This window comes from Rutilus rutilus (assembly GCF_951802725.1).
Source record: "Rutilus rutilus genome assembly, chromosome: 2".
NCBI lineage: Eukaryota > Metazoa > Chordata > Actinopteri > Cypriniformes > Leuciscidae > Rutilus > Rutilus rutilus.
Genome location: NC_140210.1, coordinates 42,562,280 through 42,584,967, shown reverse-complemented (window position 1 = coordinate 42,584,967; position 22,688 = coordinate 42,562,280). Strand labels below are relative to the sequence as shown.

At 36.8% G+C, this 22,688-nt stretch overlaps 2 protein-coding genes and 1 long non-coding RNA gene across 5 annotated transcripts in view; 1 reads left to right on the top strand and 2 right to left on the bottom strand.

The window, feature by feature from the left end:
- The window catches only part of slc44a1a (solute carrier family 44 member 1a), a 12,592-nt gene extending 6,006 nt beyond the window's left edge, over positions 1-6,586 (bottom strand). Inside the window, exons 1-10 of the mRNA XM_084400253.1 lie at positions 6,021-6,586; positions 5,309-5,395; positions 4,218-4,360; positions 3,979-4,115; positions 3,792-3,885; positions 2,759-2,928; positions 1,635-1,724; positions 1,385-1,524; positions 1,116-1,302; positions 1-14 (exon numbers count right to left, since the gene is read on the bottom strand). The exon at positions 1-14 is cut by the window's left edge and continues 155 nt beyond it. Of these exons, the coding sequence (XP_084256379.1) occupies positions 1-14; positions 1,116-1,302; positions 1,385-1,524; positions 1,635-1,724; positions 2,759-2,928; positions 3,792-3,885; positions 3,979-4,115; positions 4,218-4,360; positions 5,309-5,395; positions 6,021-6,044 (1,086 nt within the window). The 5' untranslated portion in view covers positions 6,045-6,586. The remainder of the gene's footprint in view (positions 15-1,115; positions 1,303-1,384; positions 1,525-1,634; positions 1,725-2,758; positions 2,929-3,791; positions 3,886-3,978; positions 4,116-4,217; positions 4,361-5,308; positions 5,396-6,020) is intronic.
- Positions 6,587-8,825: 2,239 nt separating this feature from the next.
- Positions 8,826-22,688, bottom strand: part of abca1a (ATP-binding cassette, sub-family A (ABC1), member 1A) — a 43,526-nt gene continuing 29,663 nt past the window's right edge. For 2 of the 3 annotated variants that reach the window (XM_084402012.1, XM_084402014.1), the window contains exons 28-50: positions 21,222-21,370; positions 21,002-21,126; positions 20,819-20,917; positions 20,121-20,310; positions 19,919-20,013; positions 19,800-19,832; positions 19,595-19,700; positions 19,386-19,460; positions 18,443-18,612; positions 18,174-18,351; positions 17,978-18,093; positions 17,209-17,353; positions 16,947-17,070; positions 15,565-15,694; positions 15,344-15,464; positions 15,079-15,141; positions 14,861-14,967; positions 14,532-14,673; positions 14,312-14,446; positions 13,449-13,552; positions 12,244-12,336; positions 11,923-12,166; positions 8,826-10,483 (exon numbers count right to left, since the gene is read on the bottom strand). In XM_084402012.1, the coding sequence (XP_084258138.1) occupies positions 10,343-10,483; positions 11,923-12,166; positions 12,244-12,336; positions 13,449-13,552; positions 14,312-14,446; positions 14,532-14,673; positions 14,861-14,967; positions 15,079-15,141; positions 15,344-15,464; positions 15,565-15,694; positions 16,947-17,070; positions 17,209-17,353; positions 17,978-18,093; positions 18,174-18,351; positions 18,443-18,612; positions 19,386-19,460; positions 19,595-19,700; positions 19,800-19,832; positions 19,919-20,013; positions 20,121-20,310; positions 20,819-20,917; positions 21,002-21,126; positions 21,222-21,370 (2,885 nt within the window). In that variant the 3' untranslated portion in view covers positions 8,826-10,342. The remainder of the gene's footprint in view (positions 10,484-11,922; positions 12,167-12,243; positions 12,337-13,448; positions 13,553-14,311; positions 14,447-14,531; positions 14,674-14,860; positions 14,968-15,078; positions 15,142-15,343; positions 15,465-15,564; positions 15,695-16,946; positions 17,071-17,208; positions 17,354-17,977; positions 18,094-18,173; positions 18,352-18,442; positions 18,613-19,385; positions 19,461-19,594; positions 19,701-19,799; positions 19,833-19,918; positions 20,014-20,120; positions 20,311-20,818; positions 20,918-21,001; positions 21,127-21,221; positions 21,371-22,688) is intronic. The other variant, XM_084402013.1, reaches the window with a different exon arrangement.
- LOC311286019 lies at positions 9,042-12,764 on the top strand. The gene is made up of 3 exons (XR_014626465.1): positions 9,042-10,595; positions 11,106-11,236; positions 11,722-12,764. It is a non-coding gene; the product is annotated as an uncharacterized lncRNA (long non-coding RNA).

The following is a 22,688-nucleotide window of genomic DNA, read 5'->3' as shown; positions in this document are numbered from 1 at the left end:
CTTCACTGGACTTCCTGTGGTGGGAAAAACATGCAACTGCAGGATACTGTTGGACAGAAATCTGAAATGCTGTTCCTAGTCAAACTTTGATTTATAATAACACTAAAATCAGTGGATTAGGAGTAGGCAATATTGAATATTTATGACACATTTATGAGGATTTTTCTTATGAAATAAAAATAAATCACATTGCAAATAAAGAAATCATCATATGAAGTGATCAAGTTTTCTAGTGGCCGTGCATGAGAATGAGACAGATGTTTTAATAGCATTTCAGATTTAAACTTCAGAAAAATGGCATTAGTATGGAAGCTAGTGTCCGCCATGAAATAAAAAATAAAAAAAGTTAATTGTGACTTTTTATCTCCCAATTCTGAATTTTTTTCTCCGAATTTCATGATATAAAGTCACAATTTATATTTGAATTTGAAAGTTTCACCGTTCAGACTTTATAACACGCAATTGTGGGTTATAGTCAGAATTGCGAGATATAAACTCACAATTGAGAAAAAAAGTTAGCCTTTTTTCCCTCCGAATTTGACTTTATAACTTTATATCTCACAATTCTGGGAAAAGAAGTCATTATTGTGAGATATAAACTTGCAATTGCGAGAAATAAAGTCAGAATTGTGTTTTTTTTTTTTTTTTTACGTAACAGAAACAAGCTTCCTTACGAGTTGGATTCATTTCACTGAATCAGTGAATTTCTGAATCAGATTTTTTTTGCATCAGCAAATATATTTTCATGCACTAAAGTAACAATACAAATAAATAGATTAAATCATATATATACAAATATATATAAAAAAAATTATATATATATATATATGTGTGTTAGAGTTAGGTGTAAGCATTTTTCTTTTTTGAATTGTGCTGCAAACAAATACACCAAATAATTTTTCTTTTTTTATGAATTTTATATATATATATAATTATTTATTTTCTTTTTTTTCACATTTTAGTTCTGTCTTTAAACATTTTGAATGTTCCTCACTGGAACAGAAACTTAACTATCGAGTCGAATATATCTAAAAATATACATACACTGAAGCTCCTGCGATCGACTCCCTGAAAAGCCGCCCACCCCAGCCCTTGGCTTGTTTGTGTTGACGAACCTGCGGTTCCCAGGAAGAGGAGCACGGTGATCCAGTAAACCCAGAAGAGCATGAGCGTGAGGAAGGTCCAGAAAGGCTGCAGGGCCAGCAGGGGCAGATGGGTGAAGACTTTACCGGCCACATGAAACAGAGCGATGGTGAGCGCCACACGCTTCCTCATGAAGAACATCAGCAGGAGCAGAATCACCTGAGGCGTACAGTTATAACATGCATGGTAAATATTTGACAGTCCATACAGTAGCGATTCCAGACGTAGCCCCGGTTCATACCGTGAACACAGTGGCGGCGATGGCGTAGACGAGCAGGGCTTTCTGGTTGTCTTTGGCCACCTCCAGTTCATGAGCCAGGAGAGTGTCGTTCCCTGCTTTCCCTTGATCCACGTACAGCCACCACAGGATCCCAGTTCCACCTGCCACAAACACAGCGCTGTCTCTCAGATCATGGGCTCTTTGTGACTTTCAGCTAGTGACAGTCAGTGCTGGACGCTTCATTTATTTCAATGTGAAACTAAGACCTCACCAACTGAGCCGACCACCACAACAGCTGTAAGAATCCAGACCAGAAGCATGGAGATGTAGCGGATCACAATCATCATAATCAGAGACAGAACTGCAGAGGAAAGCAAAGACATAAAGGTGCTTTAATTCTCACACTTTTGACCACTGACGCTTCATTTTAGGTATTTTAGTTAGCTTTAAATTAAAATGGTAAAATTTTACAATAAGGTCTTACTAGTTAACATTAATGAATTAACTAACAATGAGTAACTGTATTTATTAATATTTGTTAATGTTAGTTCAACTGTTCATTGTTAGTTCATGTTAACCCAGGTCCTCAGATTAAATTTAATTAATAAATATTTAGAAGCATTTTTCATTGTTAGTTCATGTTAACTAACGAATTAACTAATGTAAACAAAAGTCATTGCAAAGTGTTATCACTAAAACCATAAAAGAATGTAATTGCTTGAAATTAAATATAAAAAAGTACGTATTTTTATTTCAGCTGGTTGCCAAGGAAGCATTTCTCCTTTTTATTTAGTTTAACTTTAACATACTAAAAAAACTAAAACTGAAATAAAAATGTATAAAAACTATACAGACATTTAATTAAAAAAATATTAAAATTAAAAAGGCAAAAATACAACAAAATTACTAAAATTAAAATAACTAATTCAAAATATCAATAAAAACTATAATAGTATCTCATCCAGTGTTAGGGAAAATTACTTTTAAAAGTAATGCGTTACAATATTGCCTTATTCCCTAAAAAAGTAACTAATTGCATTACTTAGTTACTTTTTATGTAAAGTAATCCATAACATAACATTAGCGTTACTTTTCCTCAACTGGGCTGGGATTACTTGTTTGTTTGTTTGTTTGTTTGTAACAAAAAAAGGTTTTTGTAACTTTTTCAAGTTACTTGAAAAAAAGTAATCTGATTATGTAACTCCCGTTACTTGTAACGCGTTACCCCCAAACACTGATCGCAATGATACTAACATAACACTGACTGATGCAAACCAGGTTTTATATTTATGAAAATACGTTATTTGAAGTATTCAAACATAAAATTTGTATTCAAGTTAGTTTCAGGAGTGGTTTGAGAGTCGGCTTTGTTACAGTCCCATGTAATGCGCTCACCGAGAGCTAGCAGACACAGGCCCATGATGATGTCTTTGGAGGTCATCACCCCGGCGATGACCCGGTGCACCACGCTGTTGTCGCTGACGAAAGTGATGAACGCCTCCGCAAACCTGGCGTAGCAGGAAATGTCGACGGGCATACAGCGGTGAAACACTGGTAAAGATGCACTGCACCAAGAAATGACAAACAATTAGGTTCCTTCAAATATCAACCTGATGTTTTCTGTACATACAAGCAGTAAAAAATACAGAGAAGTTTTCTTTGCTGTGTTGACATAATATGTATGGGTGTAAATATTGATGGGTCTATTATTGTTTTAAATTCCCAATAGTTTTTATTTTAGCCATGAATCATAATTTGCAACTTGCTATCTTTAGTCAGTGGCTTTTTAGTAAAATACAGGAAAAAATTATATTTAAAAAAAAAAAAAAATCTGACACTACTTTTCAAACTTGGGTTCAGTCAGATTTTTAAAAATAAATACATTATTTTATTCAGCAATGATGCATTAAATTGATCAAAAGTGACAGTAAAGACATTTATAATGTTACAAAAGATTTCCATTTCAAATAAATGCTGTTCTTTTGAACTTTATGTTCTGTTTATGTTCAAAGAATCAACATTGATAATAATCAGAAATGTTTCTTGAGCATCAAATCATCATATTAGCATGATTTCTGAAGGATCATGTGACACTGAAGACTGGAGTAATGATGCTGAAAATTCAGCTTTGATCACAGGAATAAATTATATTTTCACATATTCAAATAGAAAGTTCTTTTAAATTATAATAATATTTCACAATATTGCTGTTTTTACTGTGTTTTTGATCAAATAAATGCAGATTTGGTGAGCAGAAGAGACTTTACAAAAACATTTACAAATCTTTTGAATGGTAGTGTATATCTACTAAAACATAATTTAGCCTTTTTTTTTGGAGCAGACTAGCATAAAAATGAGCTCAAATCTAACACACATGGACTAAAAGGAACAAAACTTCTGGGGTTTATAAACTATACTAAGTTTCTACCTTGGATGGACAGGAAGTGTTGGACATTTTGTAGCTCTATCAGGGTGAGAGGAGTATGTGTCTGGTTTTAAGTCATAGGTGCATAAATCAGATCCTAGAGACAATCATATGGAAAAACAAAACATTAGTTAAAAAATTACATTTAGATTTCATGATATTCAACGACGTTCGACAGCACTGAGCTCACCATTAGCGCTTGAGAACTTCGTGAGATCCTTGTAAGACTTCAGCTCAGTCTTTGGACACTTTGAGACGCACAAAGCCACAGATTTAATCTTTCTTCTTAGATAATCGATGTTGCAGGGGTCCAGGAAAAACACATACCTGTGACAACACCATGGAAAGAAATGGTCATTCAGTGATTGTTTGCACATGGAATCAGGTGATCTGCTGTTTCAGCTTCACTCAATGCTTGGTTTCACACACTTTCTGGAGGTGTGGTCCAGGCCGCTGAGCTCGATGTCGGGGATTTTGGCATTCTTCTGACCGCAGGTGTTCCCGTAGCTGTCGTACCCTGATATGAGCCTTGAGGCGGCCCCTGATGCTATCGCGAAGCCACAGATGCAGAGCTGCCATAGAAACACAAGATGATGATGATGATGATGATGATGGGACGCAACCTACTGGTAGTAGCAAATGAAAATTAAATATTTTATTAGGGGGCAATATTTGCCCCGCCGGAACTGATTTTCAGGTGTGGTCAAATGTGAACATGTATTTGCTCATCCCACTTGCGCAAACACAGATTCAGTATTCCACAAAATGAATAAAAACAGTGAAAAGCAAACTCAGAATATTATGCAAACCTGCATTATTAAATATCTTAAATTACACAAATATACTTTATGTATTTAATCTCACTTTATTAAACAATGTCTTAGAGCTGAAAGGTTTGCTTGAGCTGCGCCCTCTAGCGTACAGATGTGATGTAATGCAAAAGTTTCCATAAAATGTATTGTAATAGATTATTTTCTGCAAAAGTATTGTAATAGATTACTTTCCATAAAAAGTATCGTAATGGATTATTATCTATAAAAAGTAACGTAATGGATTACTTTCCATAAAAAGTAACGTAATGGATTACTTTCCATGTAATGGATTACTTTCCGCAAAAGTATCGTAATGGATTACTTTCTATAAAAAGTAACGTAATGGATTACTTTCCATGTAATGGATTACTTTCCACAAAAGTATTGTAATGGATTACTTTCTGCAAAAGAACTGTAGTGGATTACTTTCCATAATAAGCAACTAAGTAATGCCATTAGTTATTTTTTTTAGGGGGTAACGCCCTTTTACAAGAGACTTTCCCCAACACTGCTATTATCTATATTATCAAAATAACAACAACAACAACAATTGATACTTTTAATAATAACATTAATAATAATTTCATGCTTAACTATTTTCTTTTATTTGTAATTGTGAGCATTATTAATTAATTTATTTTAAATTATGTGAATTATATTTCTTTTTATTCATTTCACAACACCTATCGATCATGTCTGTTCTCTTACCATGCCGATATTGAAGAGGATGAAGAGGAGCAGCCATGGGACATCTGTGCACTTCCTCTGCTCTAAGGGTTTCCAGTCGCGTGTCTTCTGTAAAGGGGAAGTTGGGGAGGGTTTAGGTCATATTTTAGAATTACTGTAGAGTTTACACATGCAGATGGTTCCTTTGTCACACAAAAAGACTATTTAAGTAAACTACAAAACAGCATATAATAAAAATAATACGTTTTATTTAACAATAACAACACTGGTGACCAGAAGAAGGTTCCAAAATATCCAAAAATATTCATCTTGGGGGGAGAAAAAATAAAGTTAAACTATAAAATACATTTTTCTCCAAGACGTAGATTTTTTGGCAAATATAGCATGGATAAAACAAGATGAAGGCATAGTAGTGAATGAATGGGACATGTATGAACAGATTGCCTGTTCTCGCAGTCAAACCCGGAAATGAGCTTTACACTGTTGACAAACAATTGCTCTGACCTTTGATTTATCAATTGCGATGCGATGAAGGCGATTCGGTGCTAATTGTCTTTATAAAGTGCACAGACCTTCAATGTTAACCCTTCAATTTGTAAACTCCATTACCAAGATATTTGCATAGAAGTGATCGTAATGTTTACACTCATAACTTCTTGCTATGCGTTCTGTCGTCAAACTCCCAAAAGTTCCCAGATGTGAATCTGCATGCATTTACACGATGATCTCTTACCTGTGTGCTACCGCAGCATCCCATAATTCCTGAGTCGATGAGAACCACAAACAGAAACACACGTGAAACCGTGTAAATCAGGGAGTCGCCAGCGCGAGAGCAGCGTGTCCTGCAGCGCTAGTTTCAGGAGAACGGGGTGTAAAAGTTGCACATTGGTAATAAATACATATAAATAAATGAATGCCCTTGGAAACAAAAACACGTCCAATAGAGCAATCACGCATGCGGCATCAATATAAAACACACTCAAGTCGCTGATAGTAAATGGATTAGGATGTGTGTTTTTCAGGATCTCTGACGTCCTGTAGCCTAATTCTCCCTTGTGAATTCCGTGACAATGAAGGTGAAGGCGGAGCTGTCCTGTCCTCTTCCTCCTTCTCCTTTTCTTCTGTCACACTGGAAAACATTGAACTAAGATCAGATATTTCACACTGGAGTCTGGCTGTCCTTGATCGAATCTAGATCAATATTAAGACAGGCACGCTTGTTTTACGTTTGAAAATGCAAGTTATGTCATTGGTCTAGCGATGTTTGATTCGCGAAACGAATCGTTCTTTTGAACAGATTCTTTTGAAATGATTCGGTTGATGATTCACAAAGAATCACTCGGTAGCGAGACCCGAGCGTAATGCATTAGTAGGCTAATTAATAACTGTAATTTAATTACTTTTCCAGTTGAAAAAGTAAAGTAAGGGATTACTCTTAATTTTTCTGTAATTTAATCACCGTTAATCACTGATGTAATTGTATTGAGTACGAGTAGACTAGTATGTCTATCCTATTGTTCAAATGTTCGAGGTTGACATGGGATTTAGAAAGTAATAGTAACAAGTAATCCAATACTTTTTAGAGACAGTATAGTACAGTAATCTTACACCGTTGAAGATAATTAGTAGCTACAAGCTAGTAGCCTAATTAATTACTTTTTTAGAGTAACTTACCCAACATATATTTTCTATTCAGTATAGACCAGTAAGTGATCGTTTGATATGTTTTTTTTTTTTTTTTTTTTTTTTACATATATACAAATACAATATTTGACAGTATGTTGTTAACGACATTGGGAGTAATTATAAAGGCCTAATAATGTGATTTTATATAATTTACTTATATAATTTACATTACGCAATGCATTGCAAATAATATTGGAAACAGTAACAACTTGACGTGATCTATAATAAGCTATCCGACAACATAAAAATATGAAAAATTAAAATGGTGCGGAGAAAGAATACTTTTTTGAGTACTACCTGGAACAATTTTGAGTCAAGAGATTCATTAAAACGAACCGCCCAAAAGAATCGATTCACTACATTGAATCGAACATCTAGCTCGTTTACTGTTACTTTAGCACCATCTAGCGGAGAGAACGAAGTAGTGCGAAAAGTTTTTAGTGTCCGCGACCATTTTATGGTCTCATTGTTGAAGTCCAGTACGTGCTTTTTAGGCGCAGAGATTGCGTCACATCAGAAGACTGTGGTGATATTTGCAATAAATGAAGCTGTAAATCTTGTTTTTCCTTCATGGTGGGAGTTAGAATCCAAACAATTGTACAAGACAAACCAAACGTCAAACAGATACGCTAAAGTGGAGATGCCGGGGATTGAACCCGGGGCCTCATACATGCAAAGCATGCGCTCTACCACTGAGCTACATCCCCGTTAGATCAAACATCGTGAATTGGCCTACTACACACGCACGCACACGCACGCGCACGCACTAGTCTACATCCCACGCTGATTTCAGTCTTTACCTGTCAATCACAGTGTATTTGGCGTTACTAACATTTGATTGGCTGACGTGACTTTAAAGGGCGGGATTTTTGAAAGAGGGAATGTGGATGAATGAAATAAGTCTGACTGAAAAAAAGACTGAAATAAATATGATTTTTTTTTCTTCGTCAATCAGTTAACCATCAATCAATCTATTTGTATTTGATAAACTATTAATAACAATAATGTTTCTCAACCCTGCTATTATTTTTCTCAGTTGTTAAAATAGTATTACCTCCATCCTCTCCTCGGGTCATTTTGGCCCGATTATTCATTTTCTTTTCTTTTTCTTTTATTTTTTAAATTCAGTGTTCATTGGAGTGGTCCAAGACCTTGGGACTTTTGTCACACTTGAACATGGAATACAGACAGACAGACACACACACACACACACACACACACACACACACTTCCCATTAAAGTGATAACTCATGTAACAGGGGAAATGTTTTTTTTTTGTTGTTTTTTTTTTTAAATAAATGGTGAAATTATAACAGCATTTTTAAAAACTGCAACAGGACTTTTTTATTCTGAATAAATAATCTTAAAGGTTTCTACTTTATTACAATATCTGACTCTTCAGTATATATAAATATATATATATAAAACGTTACAATGATTAAAATTATTGTATAATGTCTAAATACATACCTGAATGCATACTGGGTGAAAAACTGACTTTAGGACCGAGATGAACAGTCCACTTGCTCCATATATAGAGCTAGAAGGACATCTAGTGGCAAGAGTCATGAAATATCATATTATATTATTTTTTTCCACAAAGAATGTGTTATATAATTTAATTTATATTAAAATTATTGTCGAATAATTGCTTTAAACATAAATAAATAATACAAATGAAATGATATCAGCTTTCTGGACAAAAAAAAAAAAAAAAATGAACAAGTATAATTAGTACATATACAAGTACAGGCAAACTTTAAGGCAAGCTAGCAAACAAACTGTTCTGACTTAATTTCCTTTACTATTATTTATTAATTTATTCCAGAACAGTAAAAAAGGGACACATAAGTGACTGAAATAGCTTTTTAATATTTAAAATGTAAACACATACATTGTAACACAGAAAATAATGGCCATGGTGGGACATCTGAAATCGTCTATTAATCTGTTGTTAAACACAAAACATCCTGTTTGTGAATTATGAATATCACGACCAGATTAACATCGACTGTTATAAAGTGCTTCAGTTTTGGACCAAAGACGAAACTCTTTCTTTTTTTTTTTTCTTCTTCCTCCACGTCATCCAATGTGCAGCAGGGGTTGTTGCTTAATTTCTGAGGGTGTTTGTCTAAAGAGCACCGCATGGATTTGGATATTAGACTCAAACGGTAGCACCTCATTGCTTTTGGTCACTTCACGCTGTAGGCGAACAACAAGAGAGCATTGGTCGAGATCGTGAACGTGGCAAACTAACTAAAGTTAAACTAAGGATTAACACAGAATAAAGAGGCACATCCTGAGTTATTAACTATGGCCAATGAATGTCATTTCTAGGAAAAGATGTAGCCATTGTTTTCTTTTTTTTTAAGGCTCTATTGTACAATGAAACTTGTTTCAAATCATACGGTGTAGACAACAACAACAACAACAACAACAGAAAATGTAACATTTAGTCGCCCTGTTGAGGGCCACTAGCATAATATCCAACACCGACAACTGGGTTGCTTGATAATACGTTCATCGGAAAGAGTTTAAAACCACTTCACCAGTTTTGGCACAGACATGATTTGATTCTGTACAGTTTCACGATATGAACTCGCCTCAGTTTCGAACCTCCCAGTGAAGTCCAGCCGAAACCCTCCTGGAGATCAGCGACCGTCCGTTTGATACCCACACAGAAACACTTCAGGATAACGAAAGCTAGAACATGCTTGAGCTTACAATGGCGTCCTAAACACGGCATCCATGTAAAGCATGCGGGAAACTTCCAAAGTCATCGGCAAAAAAAAAGTGTGCTCGACGCTTCTGGTGTCCTTTCTAGTCCATTAGCGGAGTGTTGTTTCAAGACCCCACACTTGCAAACACTTGACAACAATAGTGAAACATTGCACATCATTGCATCAAAATATCATTTGAGTATAGCTTTAAAATGCATATCTAAAAAATAAAGTACGAGGACCAAGAGTTGCTGAAATGCAAAGTTTTGAAGCCTGTACTAAATGAGGAGATGAAGTCGGCCCTGAATTAGACATCTCGTTGGCAGTGTCCGATTGAGATTTTTCGATAGAAACCCCGCAGACTTCTCGTCAATCAAACATTCACGAACAGCTTCAAGTTTTTTTTCCTCGCGTTCACCGTGACGGAGCAACAAGCACCAGGCTCAGCCTCGCCGTCATCGGCCTTTCACTCCAATTTCTTCTTCTTCTTCTTTTTTGCATTGATTTGCATTGATTTGCTTCAGTAGTGTGTTTCAGGTCCAGTGCCCGCTTGTGAGCACACACACACACAGCTGAAATAGGACAAAAAAACTAAAAAGTAGTACAAAAACAAATGACACACTAGTCCCGCAGAGGTGTGTTTTGTGGATCACACCACTGACTCCTTGGTCTTCTGGTCTACGAGGAAGGCGTTCAGTTGAGAAATGTCCACAACGGCATCGTGTTTGTTCATGGAAATGTCTTTTAAGTGGTCCTCGTCCGTTTGGTCCTTGGCAAAATTCACAAATACCTGAAATGAGCACAAAAATATATAATAAATTATTGCGGAATATTTGTTATTATTATTTTGAGGCGGTTTGTTCTTTTGCGAACTTCCGTTTTTTTTACACAACCATTTTAAAGTTTGGGGTTGGAAAGATTTTTTTGAAATGTTCTTGAAAGAAGTCTCTTCTGCTCACCAAGGCTGCACTGATTTTGATCAAAGATACAGTAAATTTTTTTTATATTATTACCATTTAAAATAACTGTTTTCTATTTGAATATATTGTAAAATGTAATTTATTCCTGTGATCAAAGCTGCATTTTCAGCATCATTACTCCAGTCTTCAGTGTCACATGATCCTTCAGAAATCACTCTAATATGAGGATTTGAGGATCCATTTTTTTTTTAAAACAGTCATGATGCTTCATATTTTTGGGGAAACTGTGATTTTTCAGGATTCTATGATGAACATAAAGTTCTGAACATCATTTTCTGATCTTTCTAACATTATAAATGTCTTTACTGTCACTTCTGATCAATTGAATGCATCCTTGCTGACTAAAAGTATTAAAGGGATAGTTCGCCCAAAAATGAAAGTTCTGTCATCATTTACTCGCCCTCATGTCGTTCCAAACCCGTAAGGCTTCAGAAGATGAACGAAAGTCTTACGGGTTTGGAACGACATGAGGGCGAGAAATGAATGATGACAGAATTTTCATTTCTTTTAAATACATTTTTTTCATGGTAGTATAGTCAACAAATAATTGTGCAATATTTTCTGTGAATTTCAACAATTCATGTAATGCAAAATGCTCAAAAAAGTGCACTTTTAAATCGATATGGCATTGAATATCCCATAAAACAATAGGGGTGTAACAATATATCGTGTCACAATACAAAAATGCAACGATATGTATCATGGATTGTGACGATCTGTATTGTGTATAGTACACCCAAAATGAAAACTACTGTGTGAGAAAAAAATACAGTTTACAGAGTTTTGGTGTCAATACTTCATTAAACTACTATATATAATGTTGAATATAATGTATAATAATGCAATGGGGGAATATTTGTGTGTCCTGATAATGCCAGATGTCTGATGTTACCAGTATAAAGTGGCCTACATTATTTTAAATATATCTAGTCAGTGACCGAGTTCAAGCATATTCGTCTAAAATAATTCTGTATTTTCAGCTTCAGAATCATGAATATTTTTACTCTGGTGTCTCTATTGTCCTGTGCATTGGGTTTCCAGCACCAAGTCCAAGATATTCATTTACACCCACAATGTAAAACCAAATTTAGCATTTTAATCAACAGAACATTTTTTGTTAACCTTTTACCATATGACTTGGAGTATCGCAGTAATATCGAATCGTGAGTTCAGTATCGTGATATCTATCGATCATCGTGACATGAGGGTATCGTCACACCCCTATAAAACAATCTTGAAGCGTTCTTACTTGGTCTAAAGTGGTCTGTGTGACGGAGTAGTCCTCGATGTGGAGCTGCTCTTTGTTCTTGGAGAGGATGTTGAAGATGCGTGCGAGGGAGGTGAGCGAGGAGGGCAGCTGGTACTGCAGCATGTTCCTGTGCTTCTCCTTCAGGGTGCTGCCCGGCAGCTCCCGCTCGATGAACTCCATCACCGGCTCCAGACGCGGATCGGCTCCCGCCACCCGCAGGATGATGGTGTACCCGTCACCAAACCTGGAGCAGGAGCAAAGGGCTCAGTAAACACATTCAAAACTATACATTCTCTGGGATGAATCAGAAAAACTTCTAACCTGTTCTTTAAGTGCTGCACACTGCCCAGACAGCGAAACCTGCCGTTCACCATGATGGCCATCCGAGTGCAGAGAGCTTCACACTCCTCCATGCTGCAGGAGAAACAGCAAAGTCACGCAAAGAAGCCAAGGATGTACAGCATTATGCTTTTTAGGGCTGGGTGGTATAACGATATCGTGGCGAGGATATAAAGTGTCTATTGTTAGAGATTTTGCTAAATTTTTATACAGTGGTGTAAATATATCCGCACTGCTACGTTATTGATAAAGAAATGTTATTTTCTCTATGTACGTTATTTTCTCATGAAAGAGAAAATAAAGAGCGGTACATACATGATGTTAAAAAGAGTTAAGCGCGATAAGCCGCGAATTAACAGCGTGTTAATTAGTTACGTTTTTGAAAACTATAGCATTATCGTGTCCGTGTAAACTACAAAAACGCGAATTTGTGTAAACGGTGCCGTGTTCAGTCTAACGGCACGTAGTGTTTCTTTACAAAGTGACATCGCCATCTACTGGCCTGGCAGCAGAATACAGCATTTTTAGTCATTTTCATGGATCCATGTGAACAGGGATAGTTTTGACAATGTTGTCACCGGTACGCGAAAAACGCAAAGCTAAAACGTTTCGTTGTTTATTACATTGTTGTTGTGTAAACAACCTAAGACAGCACGCGGCTTATTGTGCCTGAATGGTCAAATGCACATACAATTATGTCAAAATGCCCATCGTGTGGAGTATTCACGTAAACACAGTCGGTTATGTCTTAAGTGAACGTACACAGTTGGGTGAAAACCGCATGTATGTCAGTATATTAGATCTGTGTGTTCGGTCTTAAAGCGACAGTAGCCTAATATTCCTGCTGCTGTCCGTATCATTAATGTGAATCAAACAACAAAAGAGAAAAATCACTCACTGCTCTTGACTGAATAACTTTTGTAGCTTTAATAAGAATCAATTTAATGTTTTATACATATAGTGAAGACTATGCAGCATATACATTTGATTATTAGTATTTCTTACTGCATAAAAATACTGTGCCTGAAAAACTTTACATTATACTTCATATTATTTGTATCGTTGTTCTAATAACAAAAATTAAATAATAACACTAACTATATCGTGATTTATACCGTTATCGTGAAATAAAATTTCTCATACGGTGAACTAAGATTTTGGTCGCCTCGCTTCTCTTCCTTTCTCACCTGTGTGAGGTCAGAACGACCGAGCGTCCCTCTTTAATGATGCTGAGGATGCAGTTCCACAGGGCTCGCCGGGCTTTGGGGTCCATCCCAGTGGTGGGTTCGTCCTGTAACAACAGCGACAGCCAGGTTAACCATCGCCCACAAGTTCAGCAGAAAACACAAGCAGAACACCATAAAGAGAGGGAAGAGCGCGAGCATGTTTCCTGATTCTGACTGACGGCACCAGAAAAGTGGAGCGCTGCGCTGACTCGCTAGAACTGCTAAGTGTAGCCCGGTTTCATGGGAATTAAACACTTCACAGCGTATTAAAAATGTGGCAAGAGCTGGGTATCGCTTTTGTTCTGGGAAAAAGAGGCTAATCGGCCAATCTGAGGACTGTTACACAACAGCACTGATCTAAACTGGAATGAATGTCACAAGATCTTTTCTTGAAATGCAGATGACCTATATACACCCTTACGCATGTTTTTTTGAAAATGCATGGTATATTAACCGTGCACAGGGTTTGCTCTGGTTTTGCTCCAAGTTTCATGCTCTTGACAGCCAAAAATTCACCTCACAAAGCACATTGTGATTGGTATAAAACATGTTAATTTGCTATACCTTGGCATTTTATTCACATTTTGCTCTTTCATTTAAATGCTGCTAATATAATTTTGATGTAATTTAGCTTTTATTTGTTATGCTATACTTTCTATGCACAATTGCATAGTTGCATTTGCATTTTATTATTCACATGAAGCCTTGTTTTTCCCTGTTCTCCATGATCAGAACAGACCTATTACAAATTTTCGGTGTATCATGCACTAGTAGAAAACCACTGGTTTATTCAAATACAAAGTTGGATATATCTGCACACTCACCAAGAACACCACTGGCGGTCCTCCAATGAGCGCCATAGCGGTGGAAAGCTTCCTCATGTTTCCCCCGCTGTAGCTTCCTGCAGCTTTGTCTACATACTTCATCAGGCCCAGTTTACGAATGCCCCAATCCGCCACCTGCGACGAACAAACAACCAATCAGGTCCCTCGATAATCAGCAGCAACACAAGACTTTCCCTCTCAAGGACAGCTAAAGACTGACCTCGCACACTTCTTTCTCAGGGACGCCCCGCAGGATGGCGTAAAACTCCAGATGTTCTCGGCCAGTCAGCAGGTCGTTGATGGCGTCAAACTGCGGGCAATAGCCCATTTTCTGATGCACTTCATCAATCTCTGTCAGCACGCTGCAGAAAACAAGCCAAAAGTTGCTATTGTTATAAAAAAGGTCACTTAAAAACACGTCATGTACATACTATGCATGATGGAAAACAATGTCGGAATACTAGCATATCGACAACTTCAAAGTAAAAAAAAAGGGGGTCTTATTTACAGTATTAGGAAAGCAGTAACATGATGTTTTAATTAATTTACCTTTTTCCTGCCAAGTAGGCCTCTCCACTAGAGACAACTGAATCTCCTGTGAGCATCTTGAAGGTGCTTGTCTTTCCAGCTCCGTTCACACCGAGCAACCCGAAACACTGGTGAAAGAACATAATATCATCTAAACCATAATTCTAATCATACAAGACTGGCCCAACTAAACTAAAAACAGTTCTTCATTAACTAAGAAGACAGATATATGATCTCACCTCTCCTGGTGGGATTCCCACACACAGTCTGTCGACAGCTGGCTTCTGCTTCCTCTTATACACCTGCAGAATCAGCAATATTATTATTATTTTAACTGAACAACAATACTGATGCTATAATTATTATGTGACATAAGCTTGCTTGAGCCACTAATATAAATATATATATATATATATATATATATATATATATATATATATATATATATATATATATATATATATATATATAATGTGTATGTAGAAGGTGTGAGATGTTGCTCACCTTGGTGAGTTGTTTGAGCTCCAGAATATCAGTCTGTCCTCCTCCACCCAGAATCCTCTGTCTTTCTCTGGCCACATCCTCATCCTCCTCTCCGATGGGCTTCAGCTTAGTGCTAATCGGCCTATTAATACCACAACAGAACATGTATTAGATACATTAAAAACAGATTTTACATATATTTAAAATTGCTTGGCACAGTGAGGGTATTAAAGTATTGTCACCTAGCCTTGATGCAGAAACGGTACTGGATCAGGACGGTAATGCAGAAGAAAATCAATCCCTCTAAGGCCATGGCAAAGAGATTTTTGCCCACCATGTCCCACGCCAGAGGAGAGCGGAATCGATTCTCACCTGGAAACATTCAGAAACATCATGTCAGAAGAAGCAGACCCAGAAAAACACCGCTATAGGCAGCTTACTAGGTTTTGGAAATGAGCCAAGGTCTATAAACTAAATTTTGTTACATTCGACCCTGATGCTTATTTTAGAATGAGGAAAACACATTTGAGCAGCTGCGATCCTAATGATTTTCCATGGAAATGATCCAGGACATGTTATGTCCACAAAAAGATGTCACTTTGACCTGGGCCCCAAATTAAACCAACACCAGCAATTCAAACCAAAAAACACTTTCAACTCCACTAAATTCCAAGCTAAAAATATATATATATGTTTTTCTAACATTCCCATTACGTTATGAAAATGTTGTGAACATTGAACATTCAAAAAAAAAAAGTTTTATGTGAATGTTCCATTTGGTCATTTTGCAAACATTATGGAAACGTTACTTTTGAATGTTCTCTGAACATTCTGTAACAAGTAGTAACATTTAAAAAACATAAAATGAACATACAACTAAAATATTTCAGAAAAAAAAAAACATTCCATGAACGATTTTAACGATTTTTAAGAAGTCTTTTTTATGCTCAACAAGGCTGCATTTGATCAATAATACAGTAACATTATTACAATTTATAATAACTGTTTTATATTTTAATATATTTTATAATGTAATTTATTCCTGTGATCAAAGCTGAATTTTCAGCAGTCTTCAGTCTTCAGTGTCACATGATCCTTCAGAAATCATTCTAATATGATGATTTGCTGCTCAAAAAACATTTCTGATTATTATCAGTTAGAAACGGTTGTGCTGCTTCATATTTTTGTGTAAAGAAACCCTAATTTTTTAAGGATTATTTGATGAATAGAAAGTTCAAAAGAACAGCATGCATTTAAAACAGATTTTTTTAACACTATAAATGTAATTTTTGATCAGTTGAACGCATCCTTGCTGAATAAAAGTATTACAATCTTTGTAAAAACACACCAAACTTTTCAAAAGGAGTGTATACTAGATCAGTAGACGAACATCCAACCAAAATGTTTCTGAAAAACGATTTTTAAATTATGTTTGTGCTAAACATTGATAAAGACCAGATAACTTTGAACAAACGTTCTAATAGCGTTAATGAAAGAACTTTGGCTCAGAACTTTGAGAGAACCTTGCCAGAACGTCAGCCAAAGTTCTGAGAACGTTCGTTAAAAAAATAATTAGGATTTGATTGGCTAAACTGAATCATGTGTTTGTGGGAATGGTACACACCAAATCTCTCCAGTGCGTCAGACATGGCTTGGTTCTTCACCATGTCAATGAGACCCCTGCCCAAACAGAAGTGAGGGAAGATCAGGAACACGTTCTTCAAGATGTCGTTGATGCCTCCAATCTCCTGAAATAAAAATGACAAGAAACATCCACAGTTAGTTTAGGGTTTCTTTTGTGAAGAGCTGAACTATTGTCATCACAAATTAGATCATATTAGTTAGAAGATATATAAATCAAGCACAGCTGAGAAATATGAACTTACATTGCTGCCAAAAAGCTCCAGGACAAATGTGGATACGCTGCCATTTATCCCGATGAGGATGTTAACGCTGGTCAAAACCACATATGCTGTACTGGGAATCTTAAAGAAGAATGATGCTGGGTACATCAGGGGTGTTATGGACCACCTAGATGGACACAAAGAAATGCACATGGCCAAAGCTTACATATTAGTGACATATTTTTGGAAATATTTCAATTTAAAATATCTGTTTTCTATTTAAATGTTTTCTATAGTAGGGGTGTAACGGTATGCGTATTCATCCTGAACCGTCACGGTTCGGTGCATAGAGTCAGATGACGAATACAGTCAGTCACTGGCGATACACACTCCAATCCAGAAGAGGGTGCGCGCGGCAATGCAACACTGTTTGCTAACCACCAAAACAGGGAAAAGAACTGAAGAGAGAGACGATATATGCACCAACCCAAAACGAGTTCAGATGCCTCGCAAGAGCTTGCTAGTAGCCTATATACACTGAGTTTTGATTAATTTTTGTGACGTGCTCCACAAAATTCACAGATAGGAAACTGGGACGGCAGGAAGCGGCATCTCGTTTGCTTTCTTTATTTTAAAAGAGCACAATTTAAAATAGACTCTTTATAGTTTAGAATTATGTCTTACGCTTATCTGTTGGTTTTCCTTTTGTACCGAACTCGTATCAAACCATGATCTCAAAACTGAGGTACGTGCCGAACTGTGACCTGTGACACCCCTACTAGATAGTAAGGCAATTTGTAGCCCATCTTACCCATAGAGCAACAGCAGGAGAGCAAGAACAGGAAGATTGGTGGAGGACACATAGGCCTCTTGTTGGAAACAGAGGAAGATTATGATGACCAGGGTCGCCGGGACAATGTAGTTGCACTAAAGAACAAAGATGTAGTCAGTCAAAAGCCATTTGAGCTCATTTTGAGTAAGATTATACCATTTTACAACATGCTCACCATGTCCCAAACAAAGTTGGCTAGCCAGTAGAGGAAGGGCTGTACTCCGCTGATGAACTGCATGTGTTTGGCTTTATTCACTCGCTCCTGGATGAGGAACACCACAAAGCTAGCCGGGACGAAGGACATGGCGAATATGACGCAGATGGACACCAGCACGTCAACTGAGGTTGTCATTCTGGGATGGGATGGGATCAAAGGTCAGAGATCGAGACTGTGCATGTACATGGGTTTGAGTGTGTGATCAGGGTGCTTTCAGATTTACTTACAGCGCCACCTGAGAGAGCTGCTCTTTGGTGAGGTTGAGCGGATGGTTGAAAGCTTTGATGCCGAACTTGGAGCGCTCCGGGCCGGGGGGCAGATTAGCACGCAGGACGGCATTGTTCATGACATTGAGGAACGCTCCGATACTGTGCCAGCCCTTATTATTGAACCAGATCTGGAAGAGCACACAATCACGTCAGTCTTCTTGCTCTTACAGAGCAGCAAAAGCCCTTAAAGCTCCTTGACATTGTGCAATCATCAGTGTTTATGAGTTCTGGCATAATAATAGACTGTTCCATCTACAAAAAATAGATAACTTTGGCCTCAACGTTAACAAAGCCTACAACGTGTCAGTTCACCTCTTGGATTTATACTCATAAGATATACATTTTTATTTTAAGTTATTTATGTACTTGTAGTTCTTTACTTTATTTATATAATGTAAATGTAAATATAATCATTTTATATAATTAGGTCTAAGGTTCAATATTAGTAATTAAAAAACTATATATATATATTGTTAATTAAAATATAATAAAGACCTACAAGTCTTAAACTTAACAACTTAAAATAATAACAATTATATATATACATACAACATATACAACAATACATATATTGGCATTATTTATATATAAAAAATCCTTAATATTAATATTAGTCATTAAAAATCTTAAAGTAAAGACATAAATACCTTACAATAACAATTCTATAATGACATCTTAAGTTTAGCCGATTTTCTCTTGGACAATAACTTAAGCTGTGCAGAAATAGCATTGCCAAAACACTCGTGCCAAGATACGTTTACACAATCAAGCACTTGTAAGTCTTTTAACGTCTTTGTTTCCCAGCTCGTATAAAGAGTGCAAGCTTTCATCATGACTAGGACATCTACGCATGTCTGTATGGTCAGAGAAACACATCCAGCGCAGAATGCAGTGTACACACCTTTACATTGTTCTTGGTATCAAGCCCTTGGATAAAAATCGACAGGCTTCCCAGAAAGCGGTCAGCTGCGGTACCCTATGGGTTGCAAAACAAAGACAGGGTTAAGGCAAGTAAATCCCAAACATTGGGCAACAACTGACTCCAATATGGGCCATAGTTTATGTTGAAACATCGTAAACATGAGCGTGGGCCGACAAAGTTAGACATACCGCTTGAAGACTGAAGCGTTTACGAATGTGAGAGATGGCATCGCTGATCTCGTCGCCAGGGGGGAGGGCCTGTGAGCTTCTGGCACCCAATGAGAATCCACCATACCTGTAGGACAGCCAATGAGAAAGAGATTTGAGGTTCAAATCTAACCCTGCATTATTATTATTTTCCTCATCAATTTCAAATCTGAAGTGATAAGCATACCTGAATTCGTTGACCCAGAGCTTGTTCTTCAAGCTGAACAGACAAAACAAGACTGAGTTAAAGCGCTGCCATGAGAATGAAAGCCAGGAACTCTTTATTTCTGGATTTGCTTAACCCACCTTTTCCCAATAATCTGTGCGTATGTTTTCACCAAGTAGTCTGACATATTTCTGCCAGTCAGATTCTGCAAGGTTTCATCAGCGGTGACTTTAATCTAAGGAATATCAGAAGAAAAAGCCAATGAACACATTGTTGTGCTGTCACTGAAACATAATGATACAAATCAAAAATAATAGAGCAATATTTGGTGAATATGTCTACCTGAGGGGGCGGCAGACCTCCTGCTCCTGGCGGACACTCGGGAAGCATCTTTTTCCTTCCTTCGCAACTGCACTCGCACAGAGGCGATGGGTTTTCCATACTCCAGTTCCCGTTTAGGAAAATGTCCTGAACGGTCTCGGGAATCTCTGGAACCTCCCACTCTCCATCTTTAATCGGACATGATTTGCTACTGTTTCACACACAAAAAAATACATAAATAAATATTTAATGATTAATAAATAATAGTTTTCAAATTGCACACTACATTAAATTATAAAAATAAAATTTAAATTCACAAATGTAAAACTTTTTCAACTTATTGGATAATCAAATGTACAGTATATATGATCTCCCTATAGAGACGAGGATTTTAATTATAGGAATTTTCAAAGTCGATTGTCAATAAAATTAAATAGTTGATGTTCTAAACTGTAAAAAGTGGTAACCTTTTTAGTTGATTTAAACCCATAAAAATAAATGTTGTTGTTATAAATTAATGTATTTAGGTTGATTCAATGATGCTAAATTATATTTTTGGCTTGAATAAAACCAGTTAATTTAGATGTTATCATTTTTTGGGTTACCGTTCCAGTGTAAACTGTGAATGTAATCATTAATATCTCTATCTGAGAATGCCAGCTGCTCTTTTTAATTTGCACTACAGCAAAGCGATATGAGGAAAGGGTTTGAAGACTCACACATCGTTCTGCTGATCTGTGCATTGTTCGTTGTAAGCCGGACTGTCCATCAGAGCTTCAAGTAAGCTGTTTGTATGCCTGTCCTCTGGTGCATCATTGCTGTAGCGAGAAACCAATCATTAGACTCTCAAAGACTCATGGGAATCAAACCGCAGACTCAAGTGTGTGGATGGTAGCGTGTACCTGAAGAAGGCGAACTGCTCCTCATACATGCTGGGCTCCAGAGCGAGACTGGGATACTTTCCAAACGGTGGGACAATGAGACTGAAGACCAGGGCGATGCACACGAACACAGCCGGAAGAACGATCTGGAATGATACGTTTTTTTTTAAGGACATAATTAGAAATTGCAAACAGACAACACAGGAAAATCTTAAAATGGAATATTACATGAACAACATACCTGAGCAAAGAAACCTTTCCGGGAACGTCGGGCGTACAGGAAGCGTTTCCAGAGCAAAGCCACGAACTGCTGTCTCTTCAGACTCCAGCCCTTCACCTGGTACGAGCCTTTCCCATCAGCGCCGCCCAACCAGTCCGTCTCACGTGATTCTGCAGGTGCACCAAAAGAAAAAAGGTTTTTCATTTGACATTGTCTTCCAGTAAATAAGCACAAACAATATGGGTAACACTTTAGTTCAGGGTCCAATTTTCACTATTAACTAGTTGCTTATTAGCATGCATATTACTAGGATATTGCCTGTTTATTAGTACTTATAAAGCACATATTAATAACTTATTCTGCATGACCACATTCCACATCCCTAATTCTACCCAATACCTAAACTTAACAACTACTTTACTGACTATTAATAAGCAGTAATCAGGAGTTTGAGGCAAAAGTTGTAGTTAATAGAGAGAATTGGATCCTAATCTAAAGTGTCATCAGAATATGTGTAAGAGTATTGTCGTGGAAATTTTAAACTGTATATTAAACTAACCATGTTTCTAACATCTAACCTTATTTAACATCTAACAATGGAACAGGATGTACTGTACGAAACCAATGGAAACCTTGTGTCTTTGACTATGTGCGTATGTATGTAAAAATAACATCGTTTTGGGAAATGAAACTAGACAGTCTGTTAGAATCTTATGATTATCAGATGAAGTTATCACAAGATCAGAATTTGCTTTACCTAGTAACAGAGGGGTTTGCATATGAAGAACCAATCAAATAGTGGGGAAATTATGTAATGCAGCCTGACATTTATGTCATACCTCTATACTATAAAAACTGTTGTATATGTGTTTTACGGTGGGATGTCTCAATGGAATTTGTCTGAGATCCTCCAGCCTTGATTCTTCTTGGGAGAGTTTCTCTGAGACCTGCTCAAAGACTCTCCCGGCCGTTATTAAAGCATTTAAAGGACATTTGCTGAAAGCCTGTCTGTTCATTTCTGCTGCGCAGCAGGTCAGTTTAGGGAAGCAAGTAAGTTAGGGTAAGAGACTCGGCCAGTTGTCGACTGAAGACGCAAAGAGCTGGAGTATAAAGGTTATTAAGTGTCGATTTGTAGACGCTCTGTGTCGATGAGTAGACGCAACAGTTTTATTTATTAAGTGTCGATTTGTAGACGCTAGATAGTCGGGTTTTAGGGGAAAATCCACTACAGTATATAGCAATAAACAGAAATATAATATTTATCTATTTATACCATAGTTCAAAAGTTTGGGGTCATTTAAAAAAAGAAAGAAATTTATAATATATTTTATACTGAATATTATTTTAAGATTTCTAATACAAATAAAAGCTGCTTTTTTCCTTCATATTCATAAAAAAAAAATCCTAAAAAATTTATTATGGTTTCCACAAAAATATGAAGCTGAACAATTATTTTCAACATTGATAATTTGATCAAATCATCATATT